This window comes from Propithecus coquereli, unplaced genomic scaffold (assembly GCF_000956105.1).
Source record: "Propithecus coquereli isolate 6110/MARCELLA unplaced genomic scaffold, Pcoq_1.0 Scaffold238, whole genome shotgun sequence".
Lineage (NCBI taxonomy): Eukaryota > Metazoa > Chordata > Mammalia > Primates > Indriidae > Propithecus > Propithecus coquereli.
In genome coordinates this window covers 1,815,725-1,835,626 of record NW_012147930.1, presented here as the reverse complement: position 1 = coordinate 1,835,626, position 19,902 = coordinate 1,815,725, and the positions used below count along the sequence as shown (strand labels likewise).

Here is a 19,902-nt window from a genome sequence, read left to right as displayed (position 1 = left end):
AGGGCCCACCCTTTTGACTACAGTTCAACTTAATTACTTCTTCAAATAACCTATCTCCAACAGTCGCATTCAGAGGTCCTGGGGGTCAGGATTTCAACATATGCATTTTTAGGGGGAGGGACATAATTTAGCCTGGAACAGGGATTTATTCCATTTATATTTAAATTAATTACCTATAAGGAATACTTAACCATTTTACCATTTTCTTATTTGATTTTTTTATGTCTTACAGCTTTTTTGTCCCTCATTTCCTCCATCACTATTTTTCTCTGTGTTTAATTTATTTTCTTTTATAGTGACATATTGCTATTCCCTTCTCATGTCCTTTGTGTTTATTCTATAGATACTTTCTTTGAAGTTACCATGGAGATTATATATGATATCCTAAATTTATGACAGTTTCTTAAATTAATACCAACTTAACTTCAGTCATATATAATAACTCTACTCCTGACAAGTCTGCCCCCCTACTTTATGATATTGATGTCATAAATTGCATGTTTATATACTATGTACTTGTTAACATAGATTTATAATTATTTTTATCCATTTGCCTTTAAATACTGTGGAAAATAAAAAGTTGGGTTGTAAACCAAAATTACTAGAGTACTGGTTTTCATGTGTTTTCCTTTACTGAAGAACTTTTTCTTTTTATATGGCTTCAAGTTACTGTCTAGTGTCCTTTTGTTTCAACTTGAAGGACTCCCTTTTGCATTTCTTTTAGGGCGTTATACTGATAATAAACTCCCTCACTTTTTTTTTTTTTTTTTGGTCTGGGAAAATCTTAATGTCTCCCTTGTTTTTTAGGAATAGTTTCGCTCGATATACACAGCCTTAGTTGACATTCTTTTCTTTCAGTGATTAAATATGTCATCCCACTGCATTCTAACCTTCAAAGTTTCTGCTGAGAAATCTGACGATAGTCTTATTAGGGTTCCCTTGTTTGTGACAAGTTGATTTTCTCTTTCTGCTTTCAAGATTCTCTATTTTTCTTTGGCTGTTAACGGTTTGATTATAATGTATCTCATTGTGGATCTCTCTTGGTTTATCATACTTGGAGTTCATTGAACTCCTTGGATTTGTATATCCATGTCTTTTCTCAGATTTGGGAAATATCTAGCCATTATTTCTTCAAATTCATATTTGAATAGTTGTTTTAAATTTGCTGTCTAGTAAATCTAATGCATATGTTTCTTCAAAGACTGTTTCTAGAGATTGATTTTGTTCCTTTGAATGAACCCTGTTTCCCCATTTCTTTGTATGCCTTGAGATCTTTGTTAAAAAGATTGGGCATTTTTAAAAAAAAATCAACTACCTCTTGCAGTCTTTGCAGAATAAAGTTGAAGATGTTCACTAATCAGTGAGCCTCTCAGTCTTGAGAGCAACCTGGAGTAAAGACTTAAAGTCTTCTCAGTCTTTTCTGGAAATGTGTCCAGTCTGGGTTTGTGTGTGTACTTTTAAGTTTTGTTGTTTGCTTGTTTTTTCCAAGTGCTTTGAAATATCTTAAATTCCAATAAGCCTCAACCCAGCTTCTTCCTGGGGCCTTAGCTGTTCTGTTGTATTCTTCTGCCTTTAATCTATTACCCACAGGTACCCATGGGTCTGCAGTACTGCTGCGGTTTTCTTCACAGTGGCACACACCACTGCTTCCCATAGCTTCCAGTTGGAGATCCAAACTATGCCATCATTCCTGAGCTCCAAGTCAGGAAAGACAGAAATCAGTCCCTCAGGCATCCCACAGAGAAACTAGAATGTTGCCAAATAGTTTATTTCTGCTTCTCCATTTCTTGAAAGGAAACTGGTAATTGGGCCACTTGCTCTCAAGTGCACTGTGCCACAACAGGGGGAGTGTGAGACAAGAAAGAGTGAAAACCCCATGAAATGTCCTACGAATTTGAATGTGGCATTTTCTTCACTGGATATTTGTATGGTTGCTATAGATCTTTGACCAGTTCCCAGAGCTCCTGTAGAATTATTTTAGTCTGTTGATAATTGTTTATTTGATGTTTCCATGGAGAAATGAGGGTCTGGAGCTTTCTTTCCTATCGTCTGCTAATGTCACTGCCCAACTTGCTAGATTATTTTGAAATGACATTGAGAAAATTAAATATTTAGAAAATAAAATGTTGATGTTCAGTATAATTCTCACACTATACAGCAAAATAATTTTTAGATGTTATTAAAAACTTGATTAAAAAATAAATAAAAATCTGTAAAAAATATAGGTTTACCCATTTGGAATGGTGAAGTATTTACTAGGAATGAAATCACTTCATATATTCTGATAGGATTTTTATTCATTAAAGGATTATATCCTCACCCAATTTTATCCTAATTCAGCAATGAAAAATGAAAACAATTTGCTATAATTATTATTTTTATACATATTTTTAATAAAATATTTTAGGAGTTCAACATCTGCCTAGACATACTTTTTTCTTCTTATGGAGTCACTTAAAAGATGTGTGAGAACATGTCTATTTGTATGTACACTTTTCAACAGCAAATAATAGAATCACTTATTCAAATGGGTTTAAACTATAGTAAATATATGAGTCATTCAACTGGATGTTCAGAATTAAGATAGATTCCTGAAATGGTCACTTTCCTGTCTCAACAATGATATGGAAGGTCCAGGTTCTTGATATATCTCTTCTATTCCACCCATGCTGTTGCCTCTATCCTTGGATTACATAACAAGATGGCACCAACAGTTCAGTGCCCAAAATCTAGTTGCAGAAATGTTCAGAGTAAAGGAGATATGTTCTCTCTTAACACAGAGTAGCATTTCCCAGAACTACTATGGAGTTCCCTTCACATTTCATTAAAGTGGAGATTGGGTAATAAGCTCTCTGTTGAGCAAATTCCTGGAAAGAAACAGGTAATCACATTGGTTGGACCAGACAAATTATATAGTGTGGAATGTTACAGTGGCATCATCCCTATCCAATAAGGAAATGAGTTCTTTAGAAACTATTCTGTGATGGCGCAAATGCCAAAGGGAGGGAAGGCCCTTCATGGAATAGACTCAAGAAACAGGTCAGCACATCTGAACAGAAAGACCATTAGGTTTTTAGTTCAATGATAAGAACATCCAATGTTTAAAATATAAGTAATTGTATTTAAACTATCTCTTGTATACATAGGAGTAAATAATTATCATCCCTGTTGTTGTCCATGGGAATTGAGGAAGGCTTTCTTCTCTGTAAGAGTGGGCATTGTTCCCGTAATGCCATTTTTTCTCATGATGCTATTAATTGTGACCTGACATAAAAGGAGTCATAATGAACAAATGAGATTTTTTTAAAATTCAATTCTGGTCTTTTTTTAATACAGTAGAAAGTTCAAACCAAAGAATGTTGTCATCCTTTCTCTGAGAAAAATAAATTTGATTTTTACCAATAAGAATAAATATTGATTTCAATGTACCTAAGCTGTCTTACTTCTTAAAGAAATCACATTTTAATTAATGATCGTTAAAGAACCAAATATGCCTAGAATAAATTTATTCTCTGGTTATTTCCTCAACAGCTGCACAACACTTCAATAACATTTCTCTCCATTACAGTGAGCCAAGGAGGCGTCGCGTTGGTCTCCGACATGTGTCCAGATCCCGGGATTCCAGAAAATGGTAGAAGAGCAGGCTCTGACTTCAGGTAGGAGATGAAATATTGGTTGGGAAAGCATTTATTTTTTTAACACATACATAATTTCAGCAATCCATTTTTGTTTGAGTCTTTTGTCCTTTTGATGTAAAGGTACAACTGCTCAATTGCTATGTTGCTATATTATTTGTAGAACTCTAAAACATACGCTGAAAAATACTCTGGAGTTGACACCTGTCACTATATGAGCCAATAATACAAATTTAACTCTAAATGTATATTGTCAAAATTGGTGTTCAGGATGTTTTTCTTTATTTCATCTGATACCATTTCATATTCTAAAGATTTTAATGTGTGAAAAATAGAGGGGGTAAAATTTAGTCATAACCTCATAATTATTTTATTAAATACACTTTAGAAATGATGAAGGTTAGTAGCAGCCAATCCAGTTCATTAAGAAAATGTTGTGAATTATGTTACTAGGATTATGACAAACAAGAGACTGCTTTCCAGTGGCTATATCATGAATGTGGTAGCAATTATAATCATCCTATCACTTTGGACTTTTACATTTTTTCAATTAGTTTAAAAAACTTAAAATTTTCCACCTTACGAGATTAATACTAATATTAGGAGTAGCTGTATCATCAAAGAGTAAAGGGAAGCAGGAAATATGTTTTCCTCCTTAAAAATCTCACCATTTTTGAGAGGGAAACAAAAAAAGATGCGTGCAGATAATTGAGGCCATTAAAGTAAGCTAAAAATTGGAGAAAAGTAAAGAACATGGGATGGGTTGTTTAGAATGCTAAGCAGGGAGCTGGTTTTAACGGGAGACTGACTTTGGTCTGATCCCACGGGGAACTCTGGAGTAGAGACTGTACCAACACGCAGGCCCACCTTGGTACCTGCTGTCCCGCCTGTCAGCCATTGGCTTCTTCCCTTCCTGTGGCTGGAGGAAGTTCTCCAGAGAAAGAGCCGTTGGTAAACAGTCGTTAGCAATCCCGGTGAGTCTGGTGCAGGGCTGTATCAGCTGGTAACACCTCGACCAGGAATTGGTCAAGAAAAGAAGCTAACAGAGAAAAATGCTGGTTTTCTGTTATCATATAAAATAGCTGTCACTTGAAGACATTCAGGAATTTTATCTCTTTTGAAAACAAAGCAAACAGATAAAATTATACGTCCTCCCAAGGGCTTTCCATGCTATGTATTCCTTCCTTGAATTAAAGTCGTCTCTTTGGTGTCCCTCACTGAGGAGACAATGTTCTTCATGATTCTGTTCCAAAAACCTTTGTGCCTCCCTGCGTTGCACACAAGGTTTTCGAGTTGACAGCAATGAGTCACGATGATGTGTTTGCATGTTCATTTTCCCCCTTGAATTAAGCTCCCCCAGGCTGGAGCTGGTGTCTTGTTTACCTCTGCTTCTTCAGTGACTGTAATAGTGCCTGGCACAATAGAACTCAATGCACATTTGCCAAAAGCACTTTATTTGTGAGGGGTGCTGTCCATGCAATATTGTCATCCTTGCAATGCTCCCCGGGAATCTACAAACTTCTTTGGTCTAGGTTGTAGAGCTCAATTGTAAAACATAGCAAATTAAATTATATTTGACAATACCGGTGAAGAGAGCCAGAGAAAATGCGTAAGCTTCAAAAGTTAACAGAGAAGTTATGAACATTTGGGGCCAGTATCTACTTTGCACAAGGGCAATAATGAAAATTTTGTAGTCTCCTAGGTGACTATGCTGATATTTCATTCTTAGCTTTATTTCTGAAGAGGAGGTTTAGCTCAGGGTAAGCATTAGCTATAAGGGCCATGTTGATCTGGTTGGGGTGGAGGTCAGAGGGAAGCCAGGCTGTGTAGACCTGTGGCCAGTCAAGGATGGATTGTGGAACCTTATCTCAGAAGAGACTATCTTTCACTCCCTTAATTTCTTGGGGAAACTCTATGTTATTTACATGTCTCCAAGTTTGTGGCAATGGTAATCAATTAATATAACATCTGGTTAAATTATTTGCAAGATTACATTTTCTATTAAATACAAATGCAAAATATTTTATCATCTATGGAGGATGTGTATGTGTGTATACAACTATACACATAACTGTGATAAGCTAGTTCTAGTAGTTTTTGGTAGATTTCATAGGACTTTCTCCCTAGATGATATTGTCATCGGCAAATAGAGTTTTAATTTTTGCTTTCCAATGTGGATGTCTTTTATTTACTTTTCTTGCTTGTATTCACTGGCTAGAAACTATATTATAAGATTGAATAGAAATGGTGAGACATCCCGTTCTTATTCCTGCGCTTCGGTGGAAAGCGTTCTGACTCTCATCTTAGGTATGAGATTACATGTAGGTTTTTCACAGATGCCCTTTATCAGGTTGAGGAAGTATGCGTCTATTTTTAATTTTTGAGAGTTGTTGCATTTTTGTTTTGTTTTGCTTTTTTGTTTTCAGTCAGAAATGGATATAGAATTTTTTCAAAAGCTGTTTTTTTTACACCTATTGGGATGATCTTTTGTTTGTTTACTTATATATTTAGTTTGTTAATATAATAAATTAATTTGTTTTTCCAGTGTTAAAAATCAATTGCATTCTAGGATAAAATTTGGTTAAAATATATTATCCTTTTTATATACTGTTGGATTTGAGTTGTTAAAATTATGTTTAGATTTTTTGCAGCTATGTTCATGAGCAATGTTGGGCTATAGTCTTTTCTTGTAAAGACATTGGTTTTGCCATCATAGTAATAATGGTCTCATAAAATTAATTGGAAAATGTTCTCTTCTGGAATATACTAAGAGAGTTTGTGTATAATTGGGATATTTCTTTCTAAATTGTTTTGAATAATTCACCGGTGAAACCATCTGGAATTGGAATTTTTTATGAGAAGGTTTTTAAACTACAAATTCAACTTCTTTTCTACTCACGGGCTTATGTACAATAGGTTGTCTGTTTTTACTTGTGTGTGCTATGATAGTATGTACCTTTCAAGGGATTTTTTAAATTTTATTTGTCAAATGTATTGGCATAAATTTATTCATAATATTCCCCTATCATCCTTTAAATCAGTAGTGATGTCACAGCTCAAATTCTTCTTTTTTCTTTTTTTTCTTTTTTCTTTTATTTCAGCATATTACGGGGATGTAAATGTTTAGGTTACACATATTGCCTTTAGAACAAGGGACAGTTCTTAGAATGCGGGACAGTAGAAGCCGCGTGTGTTTATCTGCAGGCTGGTGGGCTACAGCGTGTGACGATGTCATGTGACCCTTGGATACCCTTAATACGGTGACATGCTGGGCAGGTCTGTAGCCTGGGAGCACCAGGCTGGACCACACAGCCCAGGTGTGCAGTAGGCTGCACCATCTAGGTGTGGGCGAGTACACTCTGGGATGTTTGTGCATCCCCGAAATTGCATGAGCAGGTGTTTCTCAAGCAGCATCCCTGTTGTCAAGCGAGCACCTCTTCCCTCCCGCCCACACGGCCGCTTCTGCCGTAGAACGAGGGCTCTTCGCTCCCGGTGCATTGCGTCGTCCCCTCACTTCAACTCGTCCCGGCATCTGTGTGTGCTAGACACAGATTTATGCTTCCATCACCTCGTTAAATCATGAGGTTCTGAAGGAAAGGAAAGAGGTCTTACTTGTTTTATTTTTCATGACTGAGCTCAACACGTGGTAGATTCTTTTTCTGTTGAATTGGATTAAATCGACTCTAACAAGCCTGTCCCTAGGGTTGCATGATCATAGCTGCATTAGTGCTCTGCTAAAGCAATTAAGTTAACCACTGCTGGTCAGAGAAAGGATCGGCAATTTTTATTTAAAAAAAGAAAACATGACCTCTGCTTAGAAGGGGATTTGGGGGATGGAAGAGTGATAGATATGACTTAAAAACTAAATAGTTATCTTATGTCATCGATATGCGCATGTTACCGTTCATGGTAGTGACTTCTGTTCTTGTGTCTTAGCACTTTTTATCTCCCAAGGATCTGATGTTTCTTTCATTTTATTTTCTACACATGCTTTATAAGATTTAAGGATTGTCAAATGGAATTAATTATCTTCAAATGGAAGGAGAAACCAAAGTAAATAAAGGAAAAATTGTATAATCAGTGGGAAGTAGAAACAAATCTATAGCCCAAGTATCTGGATAAACTGCTTCTCATTTCTAATTTCCACGTTTCATGATCCTCCTTTCCTGTAACACATTGCTAATTTTATTTACAGTTATTACAGTATTGCTGCAATGGTTTCATTATTTCTCCACTATAGGTCAATTTTGGTGACAATAGAGCCTCTGCCTCACGTTACATGAAGATGTAAATAATTGCACTTATAAACAGTGTGTAAACCGGGGAATAAATCTGGTGTTCTTTTCCTCAAGAATTGCTTTTTATTAAGTTCTGTTATTAAATTATTTTTTAACTCATGAAAGAATGAGGGACACGCAGGTGCACTGTGAGCCACCACAGGCTTTATTCTTTGTGGTGTCCAAGGGTGTCCGTGTGAGAGCGTCGTCTTCTCACCTGTGGAGGGAACGGTCGAGCGACACCTGGGGACTCTGGTCATCGCCCTCCAGTAGGTCCACCTGCTTTGGGGTTGCTTTGATTCTTTTTCTTGGCACCCTAATTTTTTTTAATTTGCTATAATGGAAAATTCAATTGTACTCATAAAGTTGGAGCAGGAGCACACCCCTAAATCTCTACATCCTACGTAACGTCGGTTCTCCCTGCAGCCCTTCTTTATTTCTGTGATTCTGTCTGTTTGCTGTGATTCGTTGCTCCCTCCTGTCCTCTCGACGATGCTGAGCTACGTTGCTGTGCACCGAGCGTGGATGACAAGACCCTGTCAGGACTCAAGCCTTCACCTCTTCCGCTGTCTGGCGACGCCCCTTCCGGCCGTGCTGTGGGAAGCGGACCTTTCCTCCCCACGTCCTCTCTGCCTCTGACCCTCTCTCTTAATTCCCGTCACTGACCACCACAGGAAATTAGGTGCCTGTGTGTGTCTGCACTTTTATTTCAATAAGCGTGGTGCATGATTATGCGTCATCTCTCTCCCGTAGAGTGTTAGTCCCATAAAGAACAGAACTTTGTTTTATTCATGAGCACGTTTCAGTGCCTGGCGTGGCGCCTGCCTCCCGGGGAGCACTCAGTCATTATTAATTAAATCATTTAATTTGACTTTATATAAGGAATGTATTTACATGTACATTTTATAGAGCAGTGATAAATGTTGATTGAATAAATTGGTAAATTTTCAGGAATGTGATTATTCCCAAGAAGACAGCTACTATTTCTTTACTTCATGTGCTGTCTTAGGCACTGAGCCCCCTCAGTTTGCTAGATCATTGATGTACATCGTTGCTTATTTTAGTAACAAGAAAATATAGGTGTTGTTATTACTATTAGATATTGGATTATTCAGCTTACTTTTTCTCATCAATTACAAAATCAGATTACTAATATAAGAAGCATTTTTAAAGTTAGATTTAAGTCCGCATTTGAGGTTTTGTTAAACAAAATTTGGAAACTACAGTGGAAGGAGTAGGGAATTTTAAAAAATGTGCAAGCTCTGTTTCTCGTTGGAAAATTGTTCCCTCCTTTTGACATAATCCGTTTGCACTCAGTGTTCCTAAGTGGAAGTCAAAGAACCGTCATATATTTTTTGAAACTCAGGCATTGTCTTAGTTCTCTAACCAGTGTTTGTTTCTGTAAATGATTTCTTTGCTGCTCAGTTGCGCTCTGAGGAAAACGGGGGGAAGGAGGACGCAGTGCGGATGGGCATTCGGTCTGGGTTGGCCACATAAATAAAGCAGGTCATCGGTGCTTACAGGCCTTTCCTGACATTCCACACTCGAGTCCACAAACCAAAGTCCCCTGACGTGGTTCAGAGTGTTTTTACAATCTGAAAAAAATCGAGGGGCATAACGTGTTTACATGCCCTTAACCCAAGGCAGGCGTGTAGCTTTCTAGAGATTGACGGTCACTGAGGACCGAGCTAGTAGAGGAAAAATATTTGCAGTGATCACTGCTCTTTCAAAGAACCTCAACTGTGTTTTTAAGAACTACATAAAGAAATACCACAACCAATATTTTCCTTTCTGTCCCTTTGGAAAGGGTGCACTGTGAATGTTCCAGATCTCGTGGGTCTGGCTAAACCTGCTTCCAAGAAGAATCCACCAAGTAGGACCTGTGGGATGTTCTTGTCTCTTCCACAGTCTTTAAAATATGTTCAATAATTTCTTCCTTAAAATAAAATATGCATTTAAATAGTTTTCTGGGAAGACAGATGATTATTATTTTAGCATCCAGTAATTGGTTAGCTTCAAGATGCAGAAGAGAGCTGATGAATTAATTAGCCCACATCACCAGGACCGTCAGAGACGGCCGTCGGGGGCTCTGAGTATTAATGATCCCGACGGTGGCCTCCGTAATTCAGTTCTCCCTCTGAGTCTTGCTTCCTCCTCTGTAAAAGAATGGGTTGAAATGTCAGATGTGATGATTTCTGCAGTATGTTAGAGGTATAAAGCTCTGTGGCTCTTAGTCATGCTTTTTGCCAAAATCTATCTTAGAATAAGATTCTGCAAAAATCCTATGGCTTTATTTAGGGCTCAGACAGCCTTTGGGGCAGAAGGCAGCTTGGGAGGGCTCCCCCAGAGGAAGCAAACGAGCTTCGGGAGCCATATTAAAGGAGCGAACATGAAATAATCAACCCATGCGTTTATTTGGGGGCCGTCCCCCTGCTCCCTAACATCCTCAGTTCCTGTAAAAGTTCGTCAGCATCTCAGATGGTGCATCGTGTCTTCCGCTATGTCCCCACCAGAAATGCGCTGAAGGAAGCGCGGGAAGGAGAGAGCGTGCGCTGCTCCCGTTTTCCTGGGGGCTCTCGACTATGTGTCAGGCACATCCGTTAGCCCAAGGATTCTGGTTTAATTGGTGAGGAATATGGCCTGGGCATTAGGCGTTTTGGGTTTTAAATTTTGATTTTGGTAAAATACACGACATAAAATTTAGCATCTTAGTCACCTTTCAGGGTTCTGTTCAGTGGCATTCAGTACATCCGCATGGCTGTGCAGCCATCACCGCCCGGTGGGCCCGTCCGTGAGACAGAGCAAGCCAGTGCCTGTTGCTGGCGTGTCCCGCAGGTGCGCGACTGAGGTGTGAGCCATAGGGGGTGGCCCGGCTGCGGGACTCTGCCCGTTTCCTCGTCCTCCAGCTCTGACACTCCGGCTGTGTTCTCACTCCAGCTGCAGAGCAGAGAGAATGGTCTGCAAAACATCTCCCGGCCCAGCAGTTTGGAGGGGCCCCTTTGGCTTCCTAATCCCAAGTGGAGGAAAGGCTCAGGGGCTGCTGTCCTCGGGCACCGACAGTCGCCAGGGAGGAGAGAGGGGCCTCCGTCTCAGGAAGGGACACAACGCGGGGAGATCTGGCTTGTGGGGAAAGCTCCTTCCCCAGCCCTAATTCTCCCCGTTCCTGCTGCCCTGGGACCCGCGTCCCGCCTGCTCCTTCCTGAGCTGTGTGACTTGCGACGCGTGGAAGTGCTCCGCCTCTGCGCGACTAGCTGGGCGGTGAGCCTGAGGATTTAATTTTTCCACTTTGAGCAACCAAGTCCTCGTTTTTGTAAATAGCGGCCCCCAGGATGTAACAGACCTGAAAGATTCAAATTAAATCTCCTCGCAGGAGAATTCACACCTCTTGCCGATGTCATGCTCTGAGAGCGGGTCACGGTGTGACATCGCTGGCACCGGACGCGCCTTCGGAAAGCACTGCTGTTGCTCACGTTCTCAAATCGCCTTTCCTGTGGATCGCTGTTGAGGGATCTTTGTCACGCCCTTGCTCACACACGGTATCTAAAAACCACATAAAATGCGAGTTTCCTTTCTCTCCCGAGGCTGGAGCAGTCCGTCTACTCTCTGCTGCATTTGTAGTGGTGCTAAATTGCCTTAAGGCTTGAGGAGATGAGTCTAAAAATTGTTGCTATAAAAAAGAAAAAAATGGCCCAGAAATGACACGCTTTGTGTGAAAATCACAAGGGTAATAAAAGGCATTCCCATGGCCACAGCAGCCGATTTGCCTCTGTGATGATGGCATTTTCTGGAAAGCTGAGCAAGTCAGAGGATGTGACGACGTCTCCCTCGTCACATGTGTCCGGTTTTTTCACAAACTGTCTCTGCAGCCCTCTCAGTGCCACTGATTAGGGACACGTCCCTAACGGCACCTCTCACGGACAGCGTCCGGCCAAGTGTCCAGGCTCCTTTCAGTGGTTCAGGGCCTCAGTTATGGAAGGATCAATGGGGTGATCTAATGGAACCTGTTTATTTGCTTATTTTTGTTTTATTTCAGCATATTACAGGGGTACAAATGTTTAGGTTACGGATATTGCCTTTGCCCCACCTGAGTCAGAGCTTCAAGCGTGTCCATCCCCCAGATGGTGCGCACCGCACCCATTAGGTGTGAGTACACCATCCCCTCCTCCCCTCCCACCTGCTTGACACCCGGTGACTGCCGGTGGGACTGCAAACTAGTGCAGCCCCTGCGGAAAGTAATGGGGAGATGCCTTGAAGAGCAAAAAGCAGAGCTACCATTCAATGGAATCTGTTTTGAAATGGAGGTGACTGATCGCAGTGCAGTGATGCATGAGCTCCCTGCCTGCCCAGTGGGATTCCACCTGGAGGCTGTATTGGGCTTTTGCTCCCTAAAGCCATCCAGTTTGACGGCTTTTCCAGCATTTCAGGGATGGTCTGAACTCCTGCTCTTGCCTCCTGGCTTTTCCTGCGCATTCATCCCACAGACATCAGTTGCAGGGATGTTAGAAGCTCAGCGCACAGAACTAGAGGCTGAGAGATTTCAAGGTGAATAAACACAAAGCCTTCCGTCCCCGCCTGCCCTGGCTGGGGGCTTCTCCCAGCCTCCCAGCCTCGCCTGCTTCTGGGCTGTAGGTGAATATTTCTCAAACTAAACCTGACATGGAGCAGTAAATGAACTAAGTTTTGTGCCTCAAAGTGAGAGAAAGGAACAGAGTTGAGGGAAAGGATGTGAACAAAAGCCACGTGTCTATGGAGAAGGAGCACAGGCGCAGACCTTCCCGGTGGGAAGGCGCAGCCTCCTTTGGAATAACCACCGGAAAATTCTGTTCTGGGAAAACCAACTTACTTGCACTTACCTGAACAAGCCACCAACTGAAACCAACAGGGTTTTGCTATTGTGAGTTTTTGATCCAGGACACACATACTCATTTTTTGGGGAAAAAAATAACTTCTATGGATCTTTCAAGGGCCAACCCAAATTTCGGTTTCTGGCAATAACTTTTTCTTACCTTTATACTAAATGCAAAATCAGTTGTTTTCCTTTTAATATACCCATAGCAGTTTATGTTTATTTACCACATTGCCCAAGAGCTGTGTGATGCAGTATCCCTCACCCCTGCTAGCTCACAAACAGAAGGGCTACAGGAGGTGGGTTTGGTCGCTACCACTATGTCTCATTCCCATTTTACCTACGGATTGATGGACATAACCACAGGAAAGTGACTTTCCTTAATTAGTTCACTCAACTCGTATTTATTGAGTGTTTAAAGCACTGGGGATATTTCGTTTGTAGGATTGGGACTTGAATCTAAATGTTCTCAAGATGTCGAAGAACATTAGATGTTCCTGGCAGGTTTTCTTTTCTCTTTCTCAGATCAAATGTCATGTCTCTTATTCTAAAGTTGGAAAAATACCTTCAGCCTGTTCTATTAATAATAGAGTCGTCGGCTTTAGCATCTTCCTACAGTAACTACCTGTATAACTAATTCTATTTATGGGGAAAACAATTTTTACTGAGGAAAAAGAAGTAAGGAGGAGGGAGAGAAAAACGGAAGAGGGAGAGAGTAACAGAGGGAGACAGAAGCAGGTGGCAACGCTGGGAGGGAGACCCTATGTACAGCGAGAATAGCGATGTTATTTGCAAAGTAAGCTAAAATACGTATCTGACATTGAATTACAGGTCCATAAATAAACGTAACTTCATTTGAACTGTGATTGGTAATTAATTTCTTTTTCCAGATCGTCATATTATCTAAGTCAGAAAATTTTATTTATTCACCCTTGGAAGAGTTAAAATCAGGGATTTCTGAATCAATCAGGGTTAAAGTCAATGGTTGGCGTCCCTTCTCCGTGTCTCAGGATGCGAAAGGCCAGGGCTGGGGAGAGGGCACGCGGCCACCCTGGGGGACTGAATCTGTTCCCCACCCTGTGTCCCCCTGCTGCTTATGGCAACCTCCCCTGCATCTGCCCGGGTCATACCCTCCTCCTGGCTGGGCGAGGGCCCCGCGGCCCTTTCTCTCAGCAGACAGCACCGCCCTTAGGGAGGCAGCAGCCCCTGGGTGGGCTCAGCACTGGGCCCTGCCAGTCAGGGCCCTGCATCCCCTGGACACCCACGCCCAGTGCAGGGGAGTTCTCCCTTCCTCTGGCTTCACCCCCACGTGGTTCTTGGCCCCACGTGTGGTGGGGAGACCAGGCGTTGGATTTGCACAGCCTTCTGGCCGCCTTGGTTCCAATCCTGCTCGCAATCCTGTTCTTCCCCGGGGCTCCGGCTCAGAGTCCTGGCTGCCTTGTTTTGTTTCTGTTTCTTGCAGTGGGGGATGAGGAGTGGGGAGAAAGGCACCATCACATCTTCTTTAGACGTGTCGCGTGACTTGCACACGGACTACCCAAGTGAGTTGAGAAGCCTGTGATGTTAACTCGTGCTACGCCAGGACAGAGGCAGTCGGTATAAATAAAATACAAGGAAAAGAAAAAGAGGCGTGTGTATAATTGCATGCACACACACACTTGTTGCATGTGCACACACACGGGCACACACGTGCACACATACAAACAGGCACACATTCTTCAACACTTCACACTTGATCCTTCCATGGCCCTTGCTCAGCTAAGCAAAATTTCTAAGTCTTTGATAGAGTGTGCTTGCAGATACCATTTCCTCATGTCACCTGTCTCCTTTGCGCGAGGACAAATACGGCAAATCCTTGCTTGAACTTCGTGCTAAAGAAAAGTTTTCCTTGAGTTTTTTTTGTTTTCTGTTGCTTGAGGCTGAACACAGAATAATCTAATGTATTTCTCCTTTCTTCTGAAGATGCACAATGTTTAAATGCCCACCTTTGATGCCTAAAAATAAGATCTATTCCTTTTGCATTCGTGAATATTCCCGTGTGCTGTTTCAACTGGACTTGTCAATGCAGAGGCACCTGTCTGTCTTTGGTATCTGTCAGTCTGTCTGTTGGCTGTTCAGCAGGTTCAGTGGATGCTGAGCAGTGCGGGTTGAGAAGAGGGGTCGGATCCCTCCGTCTGGGCAGTCGGGGAGATGAGTGTCATCTCTGGTAGGTGGTGGGCAGCTAGACGTCACAGCTAAACCAACCCATGTCCTGTCCTGGACTCTAATCTTTGAGTCACTTCAGATTTTTTTTTTTCAAAGATAGTGATAGTACCGATGTTGAATAAATCCACAAATACTCGCTCTCTAGGTCAACCATATTTAGAAATAGTCTATTCACAGCTAGACTGTTCATATTTTTAGCAGGTAAAGCGAATTAGATGGTGATGAATGAAATGTCCTTAGAAATCAAGAGTCAGGTCATCAGCTTTTCAGAAGTGCTAAGCGGTGAAGAAGTGAAAATGTATTTCTTCTATTGTGTTCTATTTAAAAGAAAAAATTGCTTTAGCTGTTTAAATTGAATTTTGTCATGTGGGTATTTATTTTCAATATGCAGTATATCTTGGTCTTATACAGAATCAGTTCTCTGTTATTTCTTACAGTTGCAAACTACTAGCAGTAGTTGTCTCAATTCTACAACATAATTAATCTAAGGTGTTCCAAATTTACCTGCCAATAGACAAGCACTAAGAGCTTTTTTTTTTCCTGGAATTTTCTTCTGAGTACTTTTCAGAGAACCAAATTAGATGATCTAATGTTGTATCTAATATATATTACTTCTGACATAGTAATCATAAATCAATGAAAACTTAGTTTATTGTATCTTTGAAGTTGAAAGCCTACGAGACTTCTAAATAGAACTGATCCATGTGCTAGATAAAGCCAAAGCAAAAGACTGAATTAATAGATTAGAATCTGGGTCGTATTTAGCTTCAACCTCATCTTGATTCATTGCAGCACAGAGACCACTCAGCTCTGCTGCTGGGAACGAGTTTATTCTCCTTGGCTCTGTCCATAGCCTGCAATCAAATGGAGAGGATGCTCTTGTTAATGATTTTAATGCCTTGAAAGTAGCAAAGCTTCAATATTTTATCGATGGCTATTTCCGATCATTTGCAAAAGGGTTTTATGACAGTAATTAAGGAATGAGTTCTATATTGTCCTCTAAATGTACTGCAGATGAATGTATCAAGCAGAGACTTCTGGACTAGATTGTGATACCAGATGATGATTGTAAAACATTAGGTAGAGTCCCCATCTCTGTGCTGGAATGGGCTTTTTAAGTGTTTGATGAGAATCTCAGACAATCGAGAACTGTGTTAGTGTCGCAGAGAGTATGTGCAGCCATCTCAGTGAGTGAGAATGGAGGGACAGTCTAATAGTAGCAACTTAAAAGATGTTTTTAATTAAATTATAAAGTAATAAAACTGGGAGAAATACAATTATTAGAATATAGAAACAACGGTTTACTTATAGTGATATTACCACTCAAAAATAGTTTTGTGCCTATGGTTCCTGATCTATAGATGTACATGTAGATATGATATCAGTGTTATCTGGAGAATATATGATTTCATATCATGTCTTTCTTCTTTTCTGTATTGCTACATATTTTTATGTTCACCTTTTGTGTAGCAATATTGGATTCTTTCAAACATACCTGAAATAAGTTAGTCAAGCATGGTCCTCACATTAGACACTTTCTTGTTTTCCCAAGAACATCACTGCCCATAATTTTCCCATAGTTTGGATGATAAACATGTATCATATTGCCAAAAATTAGATGTTAGTCATAGAGCAGTGGTGTTAAGTTTCCTTTATTTTAAATTGACAAAAATTGTATTTATTTATGGTATCCGTGATGTTTTGAACTATGGATTGTGCAAGGGCTAAAACAAGCTAATTAACATATTCGTTACCCTACAGACTTAAGATTTTTTTTGTGTGTGTGGTGACATCATTTAACATCTAAGTGATTTTCTAGTGTACAATACACTGTTTTTAACCATAGTCACCATGTTGTACCATAGATCTCTCGAACTTATTCCTTTTAACTGAAGTCCGTGTCCTTTGACCTACAACTTCCCCATGCCCGTCCTCCCTCCATCCCCTGGTAATCACCGTTCTACACCCTGCTACTATGGGTCATACGTCATATTTTTTTAGATTCCATATATAATTAAAATCATGCAATATTTGTCTTTCTGTGCTTGGCTTATTTTACTTTGCATAATGTCCTCCAGATTCGACCATGTTGTTGCATTTTCTTCATTTTCTTCCTTTTCAGGCTGGATACTATCCCCTCGTGTATGTCTGCCACATTTTTTTCATCCATTTTCTTTATCCATGTGGTGGGCACGTGGGTTGATTCCATATCCTGGCTGTTGTGAGTCAGGCTACAGTGACCATGGGAATGCAGACATCTCTTTGACACGCTAATTTCATTTTCTTCAGATACATAATGAGAAGTGAAATTGCTGAGTCATATAGTAGTTCTCTTTTTTTAATTTTTCATAAAAGCTTTACTAATTTTCATTTCCACCAACAGTGTACAAGGGTGCCTGTTTCTCCACATCTTCAGCAACACTTGCTATCTTTTGTCTTGTTGATGACAGCCATCTTACCACGTGCGAGGTGATATTTCATCCTCGCTTTAATTTGCATTTCCCTGATGACTCATGATGCTGAGCACCTGCTCATATACCATTAGCCATTTTTACATCCTCTTTTGAGAGATGTCTGTCAGGTCTTTTGCCCAGTTTTTACCTGGGCTATTTGGGTTTTTTGCTTTTAGTTGTTTGAGTTCCTTAAGTATTTAGATATTAACTCTTATCAGATGCATAGTTGACAAATATTTTCTCCCATTCTGTATGTTGTCTCTTCATTCTGTTCATTGTTTCCTTTATTGTGCGTGAGATTTTTAGTTTGATGCCAGCTCATTTGTCTGTCTTTCTTTCTTTTTTTTTTTTTGCTTTTGTTGCCTGCGCTTTTGGAGTTTATGTTTATTGATTGTTTTTTTCTCAAAACAGAATATAATTCACTAATAATACCTGAAGGAATATTGATTGGATGTATGGGGAAAATGTATGTAAGAAGTAGAGGTTTTGCTGGAGCAGAGTGCATCCCATAACTAATGGGTTGCATGCTGCTGCAGGTGAAATATGTGATTGCCAAGTGGAAGCAATAATCCCCCTTACCTTTCTTTTTGTTTGATAACTTCTGGAATGTTATTCTAGATATTAACACTTCAGTTAAGAGGATCATAAAAATGGTGGCATACTCTCAAATTCCAACTTTCCCTACCTCATCAGCAATCATATCATTTTGTTTATTTCCTTTATAGCACTTATGACATCCTCTCATTTTTTTATATTTGATTTGATTGTTGGGTTTGTTGGTGTTGTTAACTATTATGTTATCTCCCTGATACTGGGGCTTTGTCCGTATAATCCACTTCTGCCTCTTTGGTACCTAGAACAGAGTAGGACCCACAGTAGCTTCTCAATTAAAAGTATCAGAAGAATTATGAAGATTATAGATCTTGAAATTTACGTACATAGAAAGAATTGCAGATTGGTGCCTGCAATAGAGAACACAAGGATATAATCATTGTTTTCACAAAAAAATTCTTACATTTATTCCATGTGGCTCTGAGGTTTAAACAAAGATCAGCGAGCAGAAATTAAGGAGGAATATGTTTATAAGTTACAGCTGTCTTAACTTATGGCAGACAATAACAGTGGGAATTATGTTCGAGTGTTGGTTTTCATACTTTTCATGTTCAAAAATATACATATTATGTACTTACGATGCAATGTTTCTCAAAATCGGTTCCATAGAACTCTAGTTGTCCTGGATTCTTGCTGCAAAAAGTGCTTCCTAGATGGACAAATCTGGAACATTCCACATATTTTACATTCCCTTACATAGGTAAAATAAGTTTTGCATATTAAATTTCATTAAGCTGAGATGTCCCTTTAAAGAGGAAAGATGTTTAATTTTGTTTAACCCAAAACTTTCCAAATTGGTTTGACTCTGATAATTTTCACAGACATGGGTGACACTCCCCAGGGAGAGTGTTATGTAAATGTTGCGGGTGATGCCGGTGTGATATGACTTGAATAGTGTTCAATCCAATATTGTAGATGAGGATGTTTTTCAATAAGCAAGAAAGGAAAGCATCTGTTTATCTCTCCCTTTTCTCCATCATTTACTTCATCCATCCATGTAGACGACCATGCATCTTTTTCTTCAGAGCCTCCCTCTTTCACTTCTATTTCCTCAACATCAACCTCTCGGTTATTCAAAATAAGAAACACAAGTAGAATTTCCTCTTGTACCGGTCGTCTTGTCAGATAGTAAAATAATACAACACTCGACTCAATGTCAGCTGCCAGGCTTAGAAGAAGTAATTGGGTGTGTTCAAACTTGATGTATGCCCCAACACTTCTTTATGCACCTGTCCAGTTGTTATCCTCTGACAACGTTTTCTTAATGTTTACAACCCTAAAGCTTCATGTTTGCAGATACAGCTCTGGAGCCAAAGCAATTTTTCAACTAACTCTAGGCTGGATGGATTGCTTTTTTTCTAAAGCAAATGATTCTTTTCCTGTAAGAGATATTTCTGAAATATAATATCACTGGCCTTCTTTTAAATATAATTAATGTCCGTGATAGTAACATAGATTCTTTACGGAGACATTTTCTTAACCTGGACTTTTTCAGTTCTTGTACTTGTAAGATATTATTCACATAGAGTGACAGCCAACTTTATTTTGTTTTCAGGGTACAAAACTCCTTCCCATAAATTTTCTTATGGAAACCACAACACTCAATGAGGTCACTTTTGATATTTTCCCTATTTTAAAGGTGACAAGTTAAGGTTCATATGTTTGTTTGGCTGTGAAACTGGAAGAACAGAAATATGAACCCAGGTTTTTAAAAATTTTATAATCTTTGCTAAATCACAGGGTTGCCTCTGTAAATAATATTGAATGGATTGCTTAATATTTTATGTTGTTTCGACTGCATAACATTGTAGCAGCCATTTTTTTTTTATAGAACATCTGTGAATAATTCGGGTTCTTTTTGTTTTGTCACTGCT

At 39.8% G+C, this 19,902-nt stretch overlaps 1 protein-coding gene across 1 annotated transcript in view; it reads left to right on the top strand.

Annotated features, from left to right (window-relative positions):
- The window catches only part of CSMD1 (CUB and Sushi multiple domains 1), a 1,519,798-nt gene that overhangs the window by 1,118,038 nt on the left and 381,858 nt on the right, over window positions 1–19,902 (top strand). Inside the window, 1 exon segment of the mRNA XM_012645868.1 lies at window positions 3,569–3,656. Coding sequence (XP_012501322.1) covers window positions 3,569–3,656 — 88 coding nt within the window.